Source organism: Haliotis cracherodii, unplaced genomic scaffold, assembly GCF_022045235.1.
Source record: "Haliotis cracherodii isolate W230 unplaced genomic scaffold, xgHalCrac1.p SCAF_10, whole genome shotgun sequence".
NCBI classification, from domain to species: domain Eukaryota; kingdom Metazoa; phylum Mollusca; class Gastropoda; order Lepetellida; family Haliotidae; genus Haliotis; species Haliotis cracherodii.
In genome coordinates, this window is record NW_027266265.1 from 5,261,597 (window position 1) to 5,282,336 (window position 20,740).

At 42.1% G+C, this 20,740-nt stretch overlaps 1 protein-coding gene across 2 annotated transcripts in view; it reads right to left on the bottom strand.

Annotated features, from left to right (window-relative positions):
- Positions 1-183: 183 nt before the first annotated feature.
- Positions 184-20,740, bottom strand: part of LOC139453988 (cytoplasmic dynein 1 light intermediate chain 2-like) — a 32,184-nt gene continuing 11,627 nt past the window's right edge. The window contains exons 5-12 of one of the 2 annotated variants that reach the window (XM_071235460.1): positions 15,539-15,726; positions 14,765-14,858; positions 12,457-12,592; positions 11,843-11,954; positions 11,173-11,274; positions 9,702-9,797; positions 6,352-6,481; positions 184-4,600 (exon numbers count right to left, since the gene is read on the bottom strand). In XM_071235460.1, coding sequence (XP_071091561.1) covers positions 4,500-4,600; positions 6,352-6,481; positions 9,702-9,797; positions 11,173-11,274; positions 11,843-11,954; positions 12,457-12,592; positions 14,765-14,858; positions 15,539-15,726 — 959 coding nt within the window. In that variant the 3' untranslated portion in view covers positions 184-4,499. Of the gene's footprint in view, positions 4,601-6,351; positions 6,482-7,819; positions 9,395-9,701; positions 9,798-11,172; positions 11,275-11,842; positions 11,955-12,456; positions 12,593-14,764; positions 14,859-15,538; positions 15,727-20,740 lie in introns of those variants that run through there. The other variant, XM_071235461.1, reaches the window with a different exon arrangement.

The following is a 20,740-nucleotide window of genomic DNA, read 5'->3' on the forward strand; positions in this document are numbered from 1 at the left end:
TTTACACCTCCTCCCGAACAAGTGAAGCTAAATAGTCAGTAAAAATCTGTATCCGACTCAATACAAAAGTGTGGCCCGGTATTGATTACAGACTTGAGCGAAAATCAGGTTATTTATTCATGAAAAAGCCTTTGCGACTTATCTATTGTGTGCCATCATGTTCTGTATCTACAGTTTTCAGCAAGAGAAATCTTATTTGTACAAACTGGTTATCGTTTTGCTAGAAAATCAAAGGTCAGATAACAACTGTCAGATGAACTTGCTGGAAACCCTTAGGATGTAGTAGTATGTGACATCTTGGTTGGTTACCATGGAAATGAGCACCATAAATTTATGTGGTCAGGTTGATCTCGGTCTTGCATACTAAATATAAGCCAACAAAAACAGGAACATAACAAAGTCATAAACACATCTCAAGACTTACAAATACACATTGCACATAATGCCATCTATATTGGCGGACCTATGGTTAAGCTTCATACGTAAAGGTTCATAGGCCATGGGGTCAACGAAACCATCTCACCCCAGGACAAACGGTCAATCTGTTGTACTTCGTGACAAGCATTTTTTCCAGGAGTAGGCTGCAAGGAGACAATGCTTGCTAGTGCAAACAATCTTAACTGATGGGAGCAAAATCTGGCAATAATAACGTGCAGTAATCATAGTAAATATCCCAATTAATTTAAGTTTATGACAAAAATACATATGTACAATAATTCCAAATGTATGTTAATGCTTCATTCAACATTGCACATATAATCCACAATCTCACTGTTACAGGCCAATATTTGGTGATTAGTCCAGACGAAGACAACTTCAGTAATGATAATAATCATAATTATACTTAATCTCCACCAATCAAATGTAGTGTCCTGTGGTGAAAATATGGCTACCGTATTCACCATAATAAGTGCCAAAGGGGGTGCTTATTAAAACCATACACAATGAGTAAAATATATTTTCAGAGATCGAGTGAGAGTGTATTGTTTTACGCCACTTTTAGCAATATTCCAGCAATATCATGGCGAGGGACACCAGAAGTGAGCTTCACACATTGTACCCATGTGGGGAATCAAACCCTGGTCCTCGGCTTGACGAGCAAACGCTTTAACCACTAGGCTACCCCACCGCCCTTTCAGAGATGGAGCGGTTGGGAACAGTATCAATGAATCTAAAAACCCTTCCATAATAGTAACTAAGCACTTATATATACCTGTTCCGTTTTCTGTAAATAATAAGAAAAATATCTGTGACAAACACAAGCAAATACGCCATGGCATGTAAATTCTCGGTCTTTGTAGGGTGTGCTCATAGAGAATATTTACAAAATATCTAGAACTTGGTCAGTGAGTCCCAATTTTAGCAGAGCGCTTAATATGGCGAATACGGCAGCACAAAGCAATTATGTTACTTTTTTTGACATTTCATGAGGCAATACTACACAGGAAATACGTAAGGAACATGATCTTTGATCTTATTCCACCAACTGTTGATATTAGACACAGCTGGTGGAAAATGGCAAGAAATCTGAGACTGACAATAAACCCTTGTTATCCCTTAATCCATACCCCTCTCATATTGAACATAAAATCATCATTTATATCAGAACTGTACCGACAGGCTGTTACTTGAATAAGTCATATTACCACTTAGTTTCAAAAGTTAACCATTAAAAGGCAGTATTTGTAAATAAGCGAGGCAAAATATAGATAGTTGACACATCTGTATGTACATGTATTATATTTGTTCAAATTCAAAACAAGGAACACCAATAAAGAGACTGTACAAGACTCAAACAAAACAACACTTGCATGGAGGCTAGGGAAACGATGCGAGACCCATACACCATGTCAATACACACATCTCTCTATATTGACCTTCAAATGTCAATTTGTTTATTCAGAATCATTAACAAGTCTGCTACACAAGTTAAAGTTGACCTTGCTATCGAAAAAATCTCAACTCAAACGAAATTATTCCCCAAACCTTTATTCACAAGAAGCTGAACCAAAAGTTAGAGATACAAAAATGTCTGAAAGAGCAAGGTCAACTTAAACGAAAAAAAAACCTCCATAGAACACATGAAGGTTCCCCTGATTTCTCCCTTGACCTTCAACTAGGGGAGACAAGCAGGGGACACACCTCTAGCACAAATTCTTTCCATTGCTTTTTGTCTCTCAGTATCAATGCCTACACAGAAGGGAGGTAACTCTTATTATGCTCTCCCCTTCAACCTGACTAGATCGCATTATTTGGATATTGTTTGGTAGGCCGACAACAAGTGACACAATCATCACTTGCATAATGTATGGTCCCTGCTGATCATGTTTTTAACAGGACGTTTCATGCATTGATTATTTCTTCATATGTCTTGCTGTGGAAATATGCGTGACTCATGTCTGGAGCATGTGCGGTAACGTATGACAAAGATCAACGTCTGTCATCTTAACATATATCTACATACACAAGAAAACCATAGTAGAGGGGTGGGGTTGGGGGTGAGGGTGGTGAGGGGTGAGGGTAGTAGAGGGGAGAGGTGGGTGTATATCAAGTTAATAGTTGGGAAGAAAGAGCCTCTGGTTGTCATGTACACGGGCAGACACCGTTGGTCAAATCAACCAATCTGCCGTTCATTTCAGACAAGTAGTTTTTGTAACATAGCCAGTACAAATGGAATTTCACAAGTCTTGGCCTAACATACTATTGTGTAACCTTGTAATATGTAAATGAATGTTTGTATTTATGTTTTCTCAGTTTCCATCATCTAGAGGGAGATGTTTCCTAGCAACCAGTAGCCCCAGGGGTTGAGAGAAAGCAAGCAGCCTGGGCAGCCTATTGGGGTAATATGTGTTGCTTCAACAGTACAACACTGTTGTCTTTTCTAATATGGTGAATGTACAGGGTGAGGTGCTCTTACATGTCTGTTACGATGGAATATTCAGAATTTAAATATTAAATACAAATTAAATGCAAATAAAGAATTAAGTAGAAATTATTCTGGAAGCTGAATTAAGGGGAGATGATTGATCTAAGAAAGATTGGCTCAGAGAATCCAGTTTGTCATCAACATTGCTTCACAAGTCACACTCAATTGTCACAGTAAATCATGATGAATGCATTCATAGATTAAGTGGATTCTTAAAAGATGTTTTATGCCAGAACATTTTCATACAGAAATACTTGGAATGAAAGCTCGGACGACCAGACCATATTCCGGAGACACCTAGCCTTACTCAGGATAGCTTCTTGAAATTATAGTTGCTGGCAGTAATATTGAATAAGCTCTGCCATCATCTGTCGGCCAACAACTGGCCATGGCCCATTACTGGCAGGGTAGGTCAGAGAGGTCGGGGCAGAGTGGGCGGGGCAGAGTGGGCGGGCCAGAATGGGTGGGGCAGAGAGGTCTGGCAGAGTGGGCGGAGCAGAGTATGCAGAGCAGCAGAGTAGGTGGGTCAGGGTGGGCGGGGCAGAGCAGGGTAGGGTGGGACCAGCCTGAACAGGACCTGTTAGTAGTTTGTTCATGAGAAGCAAATATTTTACTGGAATAGGTTACTCAATGAAGTGATGAATTCATATTACTTAAGTTATCCTGGCCAAGCAAAAATATGACAGAAAACATCGTTTCTGTGAAAGAAGTGAAAAGAGATTACACATCTGATAACAGCATGGTTGTTAGTCTGTCTGGTGCTCAATAATATTCAGGAGATGACAAGGTCTGTCTTGTGATGCTTTGGGACGTTGAGAGAAGCAGAATATGTGAGCTGTACCCTTTGAGCGGAAGGAGGTTACCATAGTTACTCATAAGACATGGTTAAAATGAGATAATTGTCATGGATGTATCCTATGTAATTTGTAAACTGGAGAATAAATAAGCCCATACAAAACAACACTGGCATTATACTCATAATGATAATATGTCAGCCACCGTCTCCTTTATCTTCACAGTGTCGACCAACTTTATAATACGCTGTGTCCTATTGGTAAAAGTATCTGGAATAGCATTCTACCTCCCCATCACATATCTGAGTTCGTCACTGAGTATTAGCACTAGGGGTCTTATGATGGTCTCCAGGTCAGGGATGTGTAATACATGATTTCTTTGTAGCACAATAACTTAAATAGGACGTAACAAAGGATTATCTATCTATACATACACTGCACCATCCATCGTTTATGTACAGTCAATCATTGCAATGGTAGACAGTAAGCAGATATCTTCAATTTTTAATTTCAAGGAAATATGTTTTTGTACACATATAATAATACATTCATTTAACACAAGACTGAGGCAAACTTAGGTTCCAAGGTAGATTTGCTTTGCCCATAAATAACAAAGATCTGTGTGGTCCGTGGCGACGCTGTTTATCTGTGTCTGCAGCAGTTATGAGAGAAGCCGATATTGCAGCAACTGGGCAGAGAACGAGAGACACAGATTGACAACACAAACCATCTACGTTGCCCGGTCATGGTGGAACCAAATATAGTCAGTCTGTCAACAATCAGGATCCCGAGGCACTTGTGTCATTTGAATTGGTCTCCGCTGGCTTCTTCCCTCTCGTCATCCGCTCCAACTCCGCCGCTGCATCACGCGAGACTCTATCTGTGAAGGACAAGAGATCATGTGTAGGCAGTTCAAAGTGCAACTATATAAAACCTTGGGAATTATAATCAGTTTTGGGTTCACAATGTCATATTATGGTACAGCATCTAACCAGTGAGTTGAACAGTATTCCAGTTATATCACGGCGTGTCAGCTTAATGTGGGAGGAAAGCCCGAAGTGATGCAGGTCTCAGACATTTACCACTTCGGGGAAACCCACGGGCACGGGTATGGTGCTGACAAACCTAGAAACATAATTGGGGCGAACTGGGATTTGAACCCACAATCATAGGTTTCTGGCTAGCCCAAGGGATGCAACTCTGCACAGCGAATTGCAGCGCCTTAGAGGACTGGGCTGTGTGTCAGCTTTATGGCCCAACCCAAGTGAAGTTGGTCCTAGCCGTTGAACTTGCTTTGACCTATCTTTACTGAGGGACTGCCATAAACCAAATGTGTCAGTCAACATGGCCGGTGGGGGTGGGGGTGACAAAGTGGCAGTTGCAACATGACAGCTAATATGTTGGGCTCCAACGTCAACCTGGGGTACAGATTTGTGTGTTTGTTGCTTAACGCCACACTCAGTAATATTCCAGCTTTATGATGGCGGCCTGTAAATAATCGAGCATGGACCAGACAATCCTGATTTTGACACCTGAGTGACAGGTTAGCAGGCAAATAGCTCAGTATTGCCGATTATCAATATCCACAGTGACATGTAATTTGATGTAGCACTTAGGGCTATTGAAATACATAAAACTGGCAGAACTTGAGTGAGAGGTAGCCAAAATGTTCACTGTGTCTGTTTTTGATTTGAATTTTTTAATCGCACAGGGTTCCCTTGGTCCGCAACACTCTGATTGATTCATCACAAACTAGGCTTTAAAAATGTCCAAACAGCCAATCAAATTGTACTCTTGCACCAGACCAACTGAGTTCCAGTTACTGACCATTCTAGCCAGGCCCCAATGGTCTTAGAGTGCAGATACTGGGGAATGGCGGTAATGATTTTCTGGATAGTGTGGACGTGTCTGGAGGCGTCTTAATGAATATCATGCGAACGTCAATGTAAGGCAACATGACAGATTCAGAGATGTGACTGTGATGATATAGAGCAGGATTATGATGACTGACAGAATGCCACTGCACTGTCCATGGAAGGGTCATTCAACAGTACAACCGAGGCAACATACTGGCGCCAATAGTTGTGCTGCTTGCGTGCCATGCTGGGCCATGTTTTATTGTAACTGACAACCTCAAGCAGCACAACATGAAAAGACAACCACGAGTCTGGGACATGACATCTAACACCACTCGCCATGTTAGCTGAACTTACGAGGCCAGCTGCTGCTAGAGGAGTGAGTGAGTGAGTGAGTGAGTGAGTGAGTGAGTGGTTTTACGCCGCTTTTAGCTATATTCCAGCAATATCACGTAAATCTGTAAATAATCAAGTCTGGACCAGACAATCCACTGATTGACATCATGAGCTTGGAATCTATGCAATTGGGATACAATGACATGCACCAAACCAAGTCAGCAAGCCTGAAAACTCGTTAGCCTCTTACTACGAGTAAAGTCGCCTTTTACAGCAAGCATGGGTTACTGAAGACCTAGTCTATCGTGGATCTTCACGGGTCTTCTTCATAAGGCTTTCGCTCATCATACAAATCTGTATCATTTATCATATTTGTTTTTACTAAAGACTTGTGGCTGGTTGTGGAGGGAGGAGGGTAAGAATGAAGTAGATGTGTTACCTGAGACTGGAGGTGTACCTGTTCCCGTGCCACCGCCACCGGGCTGGCCAGTCTTCTTGTTGAGTAAACTGTTGAAAAAGTTGGCCAGCATCCCCTCGCTGGTGGCTCCAGCTGGCGCCTTGCCCTCCCCCTTCAAAAATAGACAAGCGACAATAAAGCAACAGAAGCCATCTGATGCGGACGCCCAACAGAAACCATCTGATGCAGACGTCCAACAGAAGCCATCTCATGCGGACGCCCAACAGAAACCATCTCATGCAGACGCCTGACTGAAGCCATCTGATGCGGACGACCGACAGAAGCCATCTGATGAGGACGCCCGACAGAAGCCATCTGATGCGGACGCCCGACAGAAGCCATCTGATGCGGACACCCGACTGAAGCCATCTGATGCGGACACCCGACTGAAGCCATCTGATGCGGACACCCGACTGAAGCCATCTGATGCGGACGCCCGACAGAAGCCATCTGATGCGGACGCCCGACAGAAGCCATCTGATGCGGACGCCTGACTGAAGCCATCTGATGCGGACGACCGACAGAAGCCATCTGATGCGGACGCCCGACAGAAGCCATCTGATGCGGACGCCCGACTGAAGCCATCTGATGCGGACGACCGACAGAAGCCATCTGATGCGGACGCCCGACAGAAGCCATCTGAAGCGGATGCCCAACAGAAGCCATCTGATGCGGACGCCCAACAGAAGCCATCTAGTGTTGGCTCCACACAGTTAGTGTTAATTTGAAGCTTTGGGTAAATAGTTGGAGAGCGGTGTCATACATCAATGTGAGATCTTGTTTCAGCTATATTACAGCAACCTCTAAATAATCAAGTCTGGCCAGTAAAACATTCACACAACAGTGGCGTCACACACTGTAACCATCAAATCCTCACTGGTCAGCTCCGAAGACGAGCAGAGGGTGTTCCGTGTCTCACTTCCTGTTTAGGCACCCAGTCTCCAGTCCCTTGCACATATTCTTTTCAACACAATACAAAAGACGTATTCAAAGCTAAACATTGTTAATGCTGGGCTGCTGTTAACAAAACTGGGCCTTTAGTTTTGGACACCATAAGACATGTTTACATGCAATAAACGTTACTGCCGTATTTTGAGGAAAAAACCCCTCTGTTAATGACTTCTTGGGACTATTCTTTGTAAACCAAGCTAGCAGTTCTAAATATACAGCATCCATCTCTACTTCATGGAAGCAACTTTAATAGTCTTCTCGATGTGTCTGAATTGCAGCTAGTGCCAGGATGAACTATTTCCCACAAGACAGGAAGCCCTGTCACACTCGTGTGGTCTTCACACTTACGGTGCCACAATCATTGAGTATTCCCCAAACTCCTCCCCAGCATGTGACACCCCTAGCTACACTCTTGGTAAAATCTCAACCATGACTGAGTGGCAGTGATAGTACAGAGAGTTCTGCGAATGGGCTCTCGCTGTGAGAAGCTGCAATTCCCACTTACCAGGAATGTATACACTACCAGCTTACAAGCATGGGGATTTAGTATGTCACCTATCCCAGATTTCCAAGCAGGGATACCCATCATGTTCATACGCTCATTTACCGCGGCCTACACAAATGCTATGCAAGATAGAGCTGAAGTATAGTTGGACCTAGAAGCCAAGCGTTGTGTACAGAAACAGGGAGAACAGAATGGATGGATGTGAACCCAGTCGGATGAAAGTGAGACCTTTTACTCCCACACGATGCCTCCCTGTAAGAAGACCTAAGAACATATCCATAGAAGGTCACATCGGGAAATATTTCAAATCAGCCAATCTGCTTAGAGGTTTCTAATTTCTTGGTACTTGAAAATGAACATAACAGAGGAGTTCCGAAAACTGTCCAAAATAACTGCCAGCCCGTGGCGGGTAACTTTTCTGTCGGGCTGCATGAAATTTTCCTCGACCTGCCAGACGGTATGGCAGAACATTTTAAGACTTCTTAAATATGCAGTTTCATTAATAACTCCTTGTAGACTCTCAAGAGACTGTTTGCATTATTTCAACTGAAATCAAGATGCGATTAGTCTGTTATTTTTTGTGATTTTTCAAAATTTACAACGTTTGAATGCAGGCAGGTAACTTTGAAGTTGAGCAGGCAACACTTATTGGGTTACCAGCCCAACTGTCTTTTGGGGTTTTATAATTATTTCAAACACTGGTTCAGAATTCAAAAACATAAAACTGTGTTACTGTAGTGTTGTAGATATTTTATACATCATGTTTCTGAGCGCAAGGTCCAAATGTCTGAAAGGACGTGATAAAGAAATGAAGTCCAATGGTTTTAGAGAGCTGACATCAGACTGACTCCAGAACCTACACACCTTTTATGTTCGCACAGGGTTCACCTACTGCGGTCTTCTATGGACGTGTTGTCAACATCTTCACACACAGAGGAATCATATCAGAGTAAACAATCTTATTCATTGAGATTGGTATGAACCAAGTGCAGTGAGAAGATGGAAGTCCATGTTGTTTAAAGCTGCAGTCAGCAATATTCAAGATATATCATGGCAACCTGTATTCAACCAAGTAAGTGCCCGAGAAACCAGAGGTCGATAGCATGAGCAACAATCCATGCCAACGGAATAAGATGATAAATTCGACATGACCACTCGATCGCTATTTGAGACAGCTCTTATGACACGCATGCCTTGGTGGAGACTGATGTAACATTATGTAAGACAAGACAGAACATTGTAAACACAAAGCACCTTCAGAAAGACCATTCATTGGAGACAGTTCATTAGGTTTTCCAAAAATTAATTTAGTTCAACTGAGAGACATCTTATTGTTGATCAATACATACATCTGTATTAAATAATAAAGTAACATTCATGAAGAGTGTATAATGAACTGTGATTCCAGACAGATGACATGAACATGATGAAGTGAAGGCTGAGTTACAGGTAAACAAGGTGGAAAGACACTGAAAGAAACCATAAACAGATACACTCAATGAAGCAACCAAACTGAGCCATCAAGTCACCCACACAGCAGCAGTTGATGTATATACTTACTTTGGGGCTCTGAGATTGCAACGAGACATGTAAGGTGAATATTTACAAATAAAACAGTTCAATGTCGGATTAGATCAATATGTTTTGGGGGTGGTCTTGACACAAGGCTTAAACTCTGATACAATTTACATGAATTTGAAGCCATTATCTTATCCCTTGTTTATGAGAGCTGAAAGGGATAAATAATTTAGTAGTTTTATAATTCAACAACTTTCAAGCCAAGTTTCAATGAAATAAACACAATGGCTTGTTTGAATAGTACTGAAAGCATTTCCTGGCATTTCCTGTGAAGTATGTACACACAACCATGACGCACCTTGCCACGGCCGGGCGTGGATGGCGACGACCCTTGTCTCTCGGGGGTCCGCTGTACCTGGGGACGCTGCATCCTCTGGGGGGTGCCCTCTGCTGGCTGAAAACAGCAGACCAGCTGTTATATGCAGGGCAACAAATAATGGAACAGGTAGAACATAATTAATATTGAATTAGTAAGGCTAAAAAAAAATTAGTCCGCCGCATGTTTCGTTTTATAATATAAAATATAAAAATCCTAATACCTAAAGACAATGTGATCCAACACAGCACGCAGTTTCTTCCCTTTACATGCGCACTGCTTTACTGCCCATCTTGTGTTGTCATGGTGGCAATAGGAGTTTATGTGCTTGTTTATACTTGCTGGTTTATTTGGTTACATACTAGTTTGAACAAGCAAACAAAAAAAACACTGCCTGCCCGCACATTATTTTCAAGAGTCATTGCCTGAGAACCAATTTTTTTATTTTGTTAAGCCTTTGGAGTAATTAGAAACTTAGGAGTGAGTGACAGCGTTGGATTTAACTCCACTTCGTACTGTATTCCAGTAAAATCATGGCGTGTCAGCTTGATGTGTGAGGAAAGCTTTAAGTTGGAAACTTTGGAACTACTGGTACTCTGACAAGAGACCAAATAATGTAACGCATAAATTAGGCATAAAAAAATAAAAGAAGTGGTTCTCAGGCAATGTTCTTTGAAAATATATCGTGGGCGGGCGGTGTCATTTTTGTTGTTTGTTTTGGTTTTTGGTTGTTCAAACTAGTATGTAAACAAATAAACAGTTGTGTAATCAGATAAACAATTGTGTACAATCATCCTTTGGAAAGGGCCTCCCTACATCAATGTATTCCTTGAGTAAAATACTGGAATACAGTATTTGACTACCGTTGGACTTGGAATATTTAAGGATTTTTTATATTTGTTTCAAAAATGGAAATAAAAATAAAACATGAGGCGAACTTGATGATGCCGCACCAAGAGATCCATGACTATTTTTTTTTTAGTCTTAGGCATAATTAATGATAACTAAAGCTTGAAAGTAGTTATGCTTTCACATTAACAGGGACTCTTCATCAGGGACATTATATTATAGGCAAATTGAGAAACGACTGTTTAGGGCTGAAGCTAACAAATATTCCTGTCACATCACAACTGACTGTAAATAGACCAGTCTAGACAATAGAAAACAGAGGAGGATCAGCAACAATCTCCATACAACAAATCTCCAAGGGTAAAAAAGCATGTGGCACTGGCCGCCTAGTCTCACCAACTCTAGTAGGAAACCCTCCTACCTCTGCTGGTGCAAAGACCAGTCCACAAGGCCTTATAATGATAACATATCGCAAAACCCTTAATAAATGCAAATTTATACTGGTCCTTACGATACCTTAAACTATATGGTAGTTTGGCAAGGACAAAAGGACTTGTGCCAATGCTAACTCTGGCTTCAGTATTAATTGCCCCTGCCAACTCACCCCCTGTGTTCCGGGCTGCGGCTGTTTGCTCAGTTGTGTCTGTTGTTTCATCAGGAACACCTGCTCATCTTCCGCCGTGATCTCCGCGTCTCTCTGGACCGGCTACAACACACAGTACACACATCATACAACACTCAACACTCATAGAGCCAGGTAATGGTAGGGTTCATCAAGGTCCACTGATGTAGCAGGGCAAGTTGACTTCCGTGAGTTGTACAGACACACTTCATCACCACACTGAACAGAGGTCACATAGCAGTATAATGTGGACCCTCCATTTTGGGTACAAGATTTAGGAAAGATTTCTCTTTTGATATTTAATGCTCAGTCAAACCTTATATTTTTATGAAGTATTGACAAAATGACCTGGTCATACAGAGCATATCTGAGCATACAGGAGTATATCTGGATATGCTTGAGTATGTCTGGAATATGCCAGGGTGTACCAGAATATATCAGCCTGCGGTAGAAACTAACATTCTTAGTCCACTAGTCCTTATAATGACACCACACAGCAAAACCCTTCAAAATGGCAAATTTCTACTCATCCTTATGCTACCATAACTATTGGGCAGTTTGGCAAGGACTACAGGACTAGTGCTAACTTCTAACACTGTCAGAATATACCAGGATACAACAGGGTGTGCCCGAATGGTCTCAACATACTCACCTTTCTCGTGACTGGTTTGGCTATGACATCATCAAATGCATCTTCTGGCTTCATGCTACTCATATTTTCATATAATATGCTAATTTTCTTCTCATTATCCCAACCTGATGGTCTGAAATGGGAAATAGAAAATCTTTATTAATTCATTATTAACATGATTAAAGGGTAACATTAGCATTGACAAATCATATATAGAGAAAGTGGAAGAAAGTCTACTGACTCACAGCTCCAGTGATGAACCAAATGAGCCAAGGCTGCTTCGTGAGGTTTTCAATTAGGGCTGGGACGAGTCCAAGTCACCAAGCCTGACCACCAATCCAACAAATTGCCTCTTCCAACCTGCATAGGTGGCTGGGGACCAAGTCTGGTCTGGGAGTCCAGCTTGTACAAAGCCAAAAGCAAACATATGCCACTACCTATAACAGCATATACTCAGTGAGTGAGTGAATATGGTTTTACACCGCCTTTAGCAATATTCCAGCAATATCACGGTGGGGGACACCAGAAATGGGCTTCACACATTTTACCCATGTCGGGAATCGAACCCGGGTCTTCAGCGTGACGAGGGAACGCTTTAACCCCTCCACCATATACTGAAAACCTACAATACTTACACAAAGACACTGTCCTTCTCCACTACATAGGCTTGAGATGTGAAGGGGAATCCATATACTCTGTGTACTAAATATTTGTACAATAATTCACAGTTCCGGTCTTCCTTCACTGATGAGTATAACAACGATGCACCATCTGTCAAACGTTAAGGATTCTATGCAAAAGCTGAGAACCTTATTTTGGGAGTAGATACATATGTTAGTGTAAGTAAAAGATGTCGAAAGCTTACCAGTTTCTGACGATCAAACAGTACAATGACAAATGCTTTACCCTGACTATGGAGAATACTGAATTTGATTGGTCAATTTGAAGTATCAAATCACAATCAAGTTTCAAATAATAAATGATATCAGCAATATCAATCAGGAACCTCATACAGTCATACAGACTTATTACAAGTGAGTGTGACCTTAAGTGAATGAGTGAGTGAATATGGTTTTACGCCACTTTTAGCAATATTCCAGAAATATCACGGCAGGGGGCATCAGAAATGGGCTTCATACATTGTACCGAATCAGGTCTTCAGCCTGACGAGTGACCGCTTTAAGTACTAGGCTACCGGACCGCCCCGTGACCTTGGGAGTCTACTACCCCGAACAAGACAATTACCTCAGCCAACATTCCACTCACCCTCATTCAGACTGCACTCAACCTAAAACTGAGCAACAGGCTCGGACAAGGAGTGTACTGCTACTTTCCATCCCTGAACTCACATTGCTATTCAACCACTATTTCCATCCCTGAACTCACATCGCTATTCAACCACTATTTCCATCCCTGAACTCACATTGCTATTCAACCACTATTTCCATCCCTGAACTCACATCGCTATTCATCCACTATTTCCATCCCTGAACTCACATTGCTATTCAACCACTATTTCCATCCCTGAACTCACATCGCTATTCATCCACTATTTCCATCCCTGAACTCACATTGCTATTCAACCACTATTTCCATCCCTGAACTCACATCGCTATTCATCCACTATTTCCATCCTCCCTGAACTCACATTGCTATTCAACCACTATTTCCATCCCTGAACTCACATCGCTATTCATCCACTATTTCCATCCTCCCTGAACTCACATCGCTATTCATCCACTATTTTCATCCCTGAACTCACATCGCTATTCATCCACTATTTCCATGCCTGAACTCACATCGCTATTCATCCACTATTTCCATCCTCCCTGAACTCACATTGCTATTCATCCACTATTTCTATCCCTGAACTCACATCGCTATTCATCCACTATTTCCATCCTCCCTGAACTCACATCGCTATTCATCCACTATTTCCATCCCTGAACTCACATCGCTATTCATCCACTATTTCCATCCTCCCTAAACTCACATCGCTATTCAACCACTATTTCCATCCCTGAACTCACATCGCTATTCATCCACTATTTCCATCCTCCCTGAACTCATATCGCTACTAAACTCACATCGCTATTCAACCACTATTTCCATCCTCCCTGAACTCACATCGCTATTCAACCACTATTTCCATCCTCCCTGAACTCACATCGCTATTCATCCACTATTTCCATCCTCCCTGAACTCACATCGCTATTCATCCACTATTTCCATCCTCCCTGAACTCACATCGCTATTCAACCACTATTTCCATCCTCCCTCAACTCACATCGCTATTCATCCACTATTTCTATCCCCCCCCCACCACACACACACTCACATCGCTATTCATCCACTATTTCCATCCCTGAACTCACATCGCTATTCATCCACTATTTCTATCCTCCCTCAACTCACATCGCTATTCAACCACTATTTCCATCCCTGAACTCACATCGCTATTCAACCACTATTTCCATCCTCCCTCAACTCACATCGCTATTCATCCACTATTTCTATCCCCCCCTCACCACTCACATCGCTATTCATCCACTATTTCCATCCCTGAACTCACATCGCTATTCATCCACTATTTCCATCCTCCCTGAACTCACATCGCTATTCAATCACTATGTCTTTCCCTGAACTCACATCTCTATTCAACTACCATTTCCATCCCCCCCAAACTCACATCGCTATTTAACCATTATTTCAATCCCTGAACTCACATCGCTATTCAACCACTATTTCTATCCTAGCCCGTTCGTCCGAGACAAGTGAAAATCCAGAGAGACTAGTTGTTTTCTCCCAAAATCTAGTTATTTTACCAAAGCCACTAGTTTATCTCTGCCTTTACCTTAAATGTCACGTACTTGTCAGATGATTCAACCAGTATGTTTGTACCGGGACTATTCCATTAAGTCTTGTTCAACTTCAAAAGGATACAACTTAGACAGAACTTCCTAATATGCTGTTGAATGAAATCGAAATGTTCTTCTCGGAAGTCATGTTCCTTTTCCAATGTTGAGATTGCGTCACTCTGAAATGCGAATTTATTTAGAAAGTTTACAGAAATGGCCAAATAAATCTGACAGTGAAAAATCAAGATTGCCTGCTGAAGACTACTTAAAGGGGCCCCTTTAACAAATATTTTCTGACAATATAATACATGCATTTCTAATTTAGCAGTCTACAATCTAAAATTTGTAGGTTCTGTGATAGCTCTTACCTTAGTTGTAACTACTACTATATGAATTCCTAGGTTCTGCGATAGCTCTTACCTTAGTTATAACTACTACTATTGGAATTCCTAGGTTCCGTGATAGCTCTTACTTTAGTTATAACTACTACTATTGGAATTCCTAGGTTCTGTGATAGCTCTTACCTAGGTTCTGTGATAGCTCTTACCTTAGTTACAACGGTTGCTATTGGAATTCCTAGGTTCTGTGATAGCTCTTACCTTAGTTGTAACTACTACTATATGAATTCCTAGGTTCTGCGATAGCTCTTACCTTAGTTACAACTAATACGATTGGAATTCCTAGGTTCTGCAATAGCTCTTACCTTAGTTATAACTACTACTATTGTAATTCCTAGGTTCTGCGATAGCTCTTACCTTAGTTATAACTACTACTATTGGAATTCCTAGGTTCTGCAATAGCTCTTACCTTAGTTACAACGACTACTATTGGAATTCCTAGGTTCCGTGATAGCTCTTACCTTAGTTATAACTACTACTATTGGAATTCCTAGGTTCTGTGACAGCGTGCTTTCCCCGAGTGGAAGGAGGACCTTCTCCTCGTCTGTGGCGGAGGCGGAGGGGTGGAGGGGGTTGCTGTCCCCCCGGTGTGGGGCTGATGTGGAATGACCCTCCTCCGGGGCGCTGTACTCCTGGAAGAACCGAACCACTGAAACAAAACACACCTTGTGAGACACTGTTACAACTCCAGGGATAACTCTAGTATGGGGCCTTGTGCTTTTAGCCCCTGTTTGAAAAAAGGCCCACATTTTTAAATACAACGGGGCATTTCAACATTGTGCTGTAAGGGCAAGTGTGGGTGTAAGTCTAGAATATATGAAATTTTCACATAAAGGGCCCTTGTCAGAAAATTCCTGGAGTGAACCCTGCAACTTAATAAACTTACTACTATTTTTTTTACATATTCTTTTTAAAAATTGTTTATTCCATATTTACATCAAATGACATTTTGTATTAAATCTCAACATGCTCAAGTAATATAAAATTATAAAGCCCAAAATGTCCCAAACAGGCCATTCACATGTCATAAAATGTAACCATGGTAAAGGCAGAAAATCACTTAATCGTCTTCAAGTCCCATCAATATTTTCAGACACCAAATATGATTTGTTTGATATTTGCTTGTTGAATAATGCTGCACTGAGCAATACTCCAGCTGTCACTGTGACACTGTTCCTGATTTTACTGAACAGATCTCTACACATACCAAGGTGACACTGTTCCTGATTGTATTGCAGCCTGTGCCAAAAGTTTTTGGGTCTAATAGTCTGAACATGGGTCTTTGCATAATTTGCAATTGATTTTAGTGTTATTATATGGACTATTAGCTGAGCTTACTCAACCAAAAAATCTCCATCTTCCTGAGGCAAGAGAGTTAACTGACTTTAAAAGTCCAGTTTCCACCCTTGCCGAACTAGGCTGGAATTACTTGGCTCGATCGTAGCGCCACCAGTGGCTATTACCAGCTATGTCCCCTCTAAGCCTCTCCTATGGACCAATCAGATTCTACCTCTCTATCACTTGCGTTTGCTTCACACAAAATGGTGGCGCCCACACAGTACGATCTGGTCAATAATCAAGATCTATATTGTGATAAAACGGGTCTTACATCGCGAAATGCATCAAATCACGTCAGCAACTTGATTAAAAACATGAAAAGATTCGGAAAATATCTGCTGACAACGAGTTGGCGGTGCACATGCTTTGCAAATCCAGCAATCGACCGAAATCTGCACGACAGTTTACGAACCGGATTTCGATTTCGGTGGGTGATTGTGATTGGACTATACATAGTCTCGTTAGTCCAGCCAAAATGTAACTCCATAATACCAGCCTAGTTCGGCAAGAGTGGAAACCGGACTTTTTATAATCAGTTAACTTTCTTGCCTCGGGAAGATGAAAAATCTCAGGCTTTGGACTGGTGGCTAAAGACGCAGATTCATATTGGACATATTTCTGCACATACCAAGGTGACATAGTTTTTGACTGTACTGGACAGGTCTCTACTGAACATGCTGAAGATGTAACATAATGAATATTGCTTCAGTAGACATAGTACAATCCTTCAATGATTGTATTTTCACTGAAATGCGACATGTTCAACTGGCAACTAAATCAATAAGATCATATCCTAATAGGTGTATACAGCAGTTAGCACCTGTTACGTGTCGAAGCCTCGCACGCCTGGCCCGACTCGTCAATACAAATCAATACCACTTTATAACCAAGTATACTCACAAAACTATTGTGATTCATTCTACAAAGTCAATACTTGCTACTGGAATACGTGACACAGCCAAAGCACTTCCTCTACGTTTCACTGCTTATGTGATGCAAACTCAATGATCAGCTGCTAATTTGTCGGAGTTTCAGGAATAAAACCAATATCACACCAAATCAGCTGATAATGTCACAATTAAATCTAATGAAGTGTGAGTCCATCAAGTCGAGCAGTCAGTGTAAGATGGAGGTTTTCATGGAGTAACAGCCTGGCCTTTCTGTGAGATCTCTAATGAGTCATAGGTAACAGAATACTGTGAAACTACTAGGGCTGTAACTGGACACAGTACCACTCATGACAACTCAATAATTGTCGTGTTGAGGGGGTGAAGGAGCAACACATCAACAACTCAACCCAACCATATTCAGCAAACTTGAGTACTATTGCACTCACTACACATATCCTCCCCCATTTTAACTTTTTGTTGTTGTTGTTGTTTAACGCCGCACTCAGCAATAATCCAGATATATGATGTCGGTCTGTAAAGAATCGAATAGTCTGAACCAAACAATCAAGTGATTGACACCATGAGCATCAATCTACACAACTGGGATGCGATGACATACATCAACCAAGTCAGAGAGCCTGACCACCCAATCCCGTTAGTCGCCTCTTACGACAAGCATAGTCACCTCTTACGGCAAGCATGTGTTGCTGAAGGCCTATTCTACCCCGGATCTTCATGGGTTCCTATCAAACTTTAAAGATGCTTAAACAGAAAGTACAGCTCAGATGTAGCCCCACCAGAAACATTGCTACTTTGTTGTTGGCCTGAACTAGTGGGACGATACCTAGACGCATCGCAAACTTTTACCTATTGATACAAGTATCGATCACAGTGACCATGGTCACACACGAAGCAAAAAAGTAAATAAATATTTCTACCTTTAATGTTTGCGTTAATAAATGTGAAAATTTAGTAGTGAAAACATAAATATTTCCTGGCAATCGTCAGTGTGCCAGGATTTTGCCCATCCGGTCAATGAAAAAGATGGCTTCCACAGCACAGATAAGAGCACATGCAAGGTGTCATGCTACGCATTGGACTGTGAGCAAGGTATCGCTATATTGGAACGTGAGCAATGCATCGTGATACATATCGCATCACACAATTTGTGTATCATCCCAGCCCTAGTCTGAACCCAGTCTGAACAGGAGTCCTCTTTACTCAACAGGCAGGCAGAGTTAACTTTTATATGTTTCCCCAATAGGTAATTATGATGACAAAAAATACGTCAAACTATTTCATTTCTGGTGCAACAGTAGCTTCAAATCATATTTCCGCTGATCAATGCATTTAAAGTCTAATACGGCTTTTTTTTTGTTAAATTGAGTATGGATAGTGCACAAGAGCAAAGGTCAAACGTAGGTCAAGGTGACCGCTATTTTCATTTCATACATTGACAAGATTACACACAATAACACTGAGAACTCTATTTACCAACCACAAAGGGAAATACAGTTTAGACTCATGTTCACACTGCATCAGAGCGGGATATCAAACAGATAGGACTTTCCTCAGCCAGGAGTGTCTGTGAAACTTTTATTCTAAGATTGAAGTTAATATTATTCTGTCATACATAGATTGTGTGGGTACTGTAGATAAACTGGAGGACTTACTATGCAGGTTGTAACCTTAAAGTAGCTTTGTCAAATGAGGGTACATCTAGGTTTGTTTGTTTATTTGTTGTTTAACGCCCCACTCAGCAATATTCCAGCTAGGTGGATTGATAACAATTGTCAGCCAGCTTAGCAGAAGAAATACCACTTGTTGAATGTATTGAAGAAATGCTGATCGACTGATATTTCTGAACACTTGAATTGGAAGAAGATTTTCTGTCAATTATGTTATATCAACATGATCAAACATACATGTCAGAAGGCAATTAAACAAAATGAAATCATTATTACCATGATGATAGTGGGGACATGGTGGAGGTTCAAAGTCTGGTATTTGTATTGGCATATGGTCTAATTATTTTATGGAATTTTAAAGCGACAGGTAGATGCAGGTTGACGCAGAAATTTTGAAGATGAAGATGAAGATGAAGAAGATATTAGTTTTGTTCATAATCCATCATTAGAAATTGGCACTAGTCCCATAGTCCTTGCCAAAATGCCCAATAGTTAAGGACTACAACTGTTACCATGGTTAGTTTCTATTGCTGTAATCATTGTTTTACTGAGTGTAACAAAAAAAGGGTCTAATTCTTTCTTAAAATCCAGTAAACCACCAGGTTGTGGATGGGATACATGCTAAGTATTACAAAAAATGTGACTTGTATTTACCTTATTCATATTATTTAGACATATTGTTTAACAGAATTTGTGCTTAACGTGAATTTCCTAATATGTCACAGTTTACAGCTATCTTTAGGTTATAGGTAAGAATTGGAAGGAATTAAATGAACTCATAAGTGAAGCAGAAGCAGGTGGTTGATGTGATCATTCAACGGTTGATAACATATTCATTATTTGTACTCCAGTCATAATGTCAAAAACTAAAGTCCTCCACCCCACCTCTACACCCTGCACAGTCCTCCACCCCACCTCTACACCCTGCACAGTCCTACACCCCACCTCTACACCCTCCACCCCACCTCTACACCCTGCACAGGCCTCCACCCCACCTCTACACCCTGCACAGTCCTCCACCCCACCTCTACACCCTGCACAGTCCACCCCACCTCTACACCCTGCACAGTCCTCCACCCCACCTCTACACCCTGCACAGTCCTCCACCCCACCTCTACACCCTGCACAGTCCTCCACCCCACCTCTACACCCTGCACAGGCCTCCACCCCACCTCTACACCCTGCACAGTCCTCCACCCCACCTCTACACCGTCCTCCACCCCACCTCTACACCCTACACAGGCCTCTACACCCTGCACAGTCCTCCACCCCACCTCTACACCCTGCACAGTCCTCCACCCCACCTCTACACCCTGCACAGTCCTCCACCCCACCTCTACACTCTGCAGTCCTCCACCCCACCTCTACACCGTCCTCCACCCCACCTCTACACCCTACACCGTCCTCCACCCCACCTCTACACCCTACACAGTCCTCCACCCCACCTCTACACCGTCCTCCACCCCACCTCTACACCCTACACAGTCCTCCACCCCACCTCTACACCCTGCACAGTCCTCCACCCCACCTCTACACCGTCCTCCACCCCACCTCTACACCCTGCACAGTCCTCCACCCCACCTCTACACCGTCCTCCACCCCACCTCTACACCCTACACAGTCCTCCACCCCACCTCTACACCCTGCACAGTCCTCCACCCCACCTCTACACCCTGCACAGTCCTCCACCCAACCTCTACACCGTCCTCCACCCCACCTCTACACCCTACACCGTCCTCCACCCCAC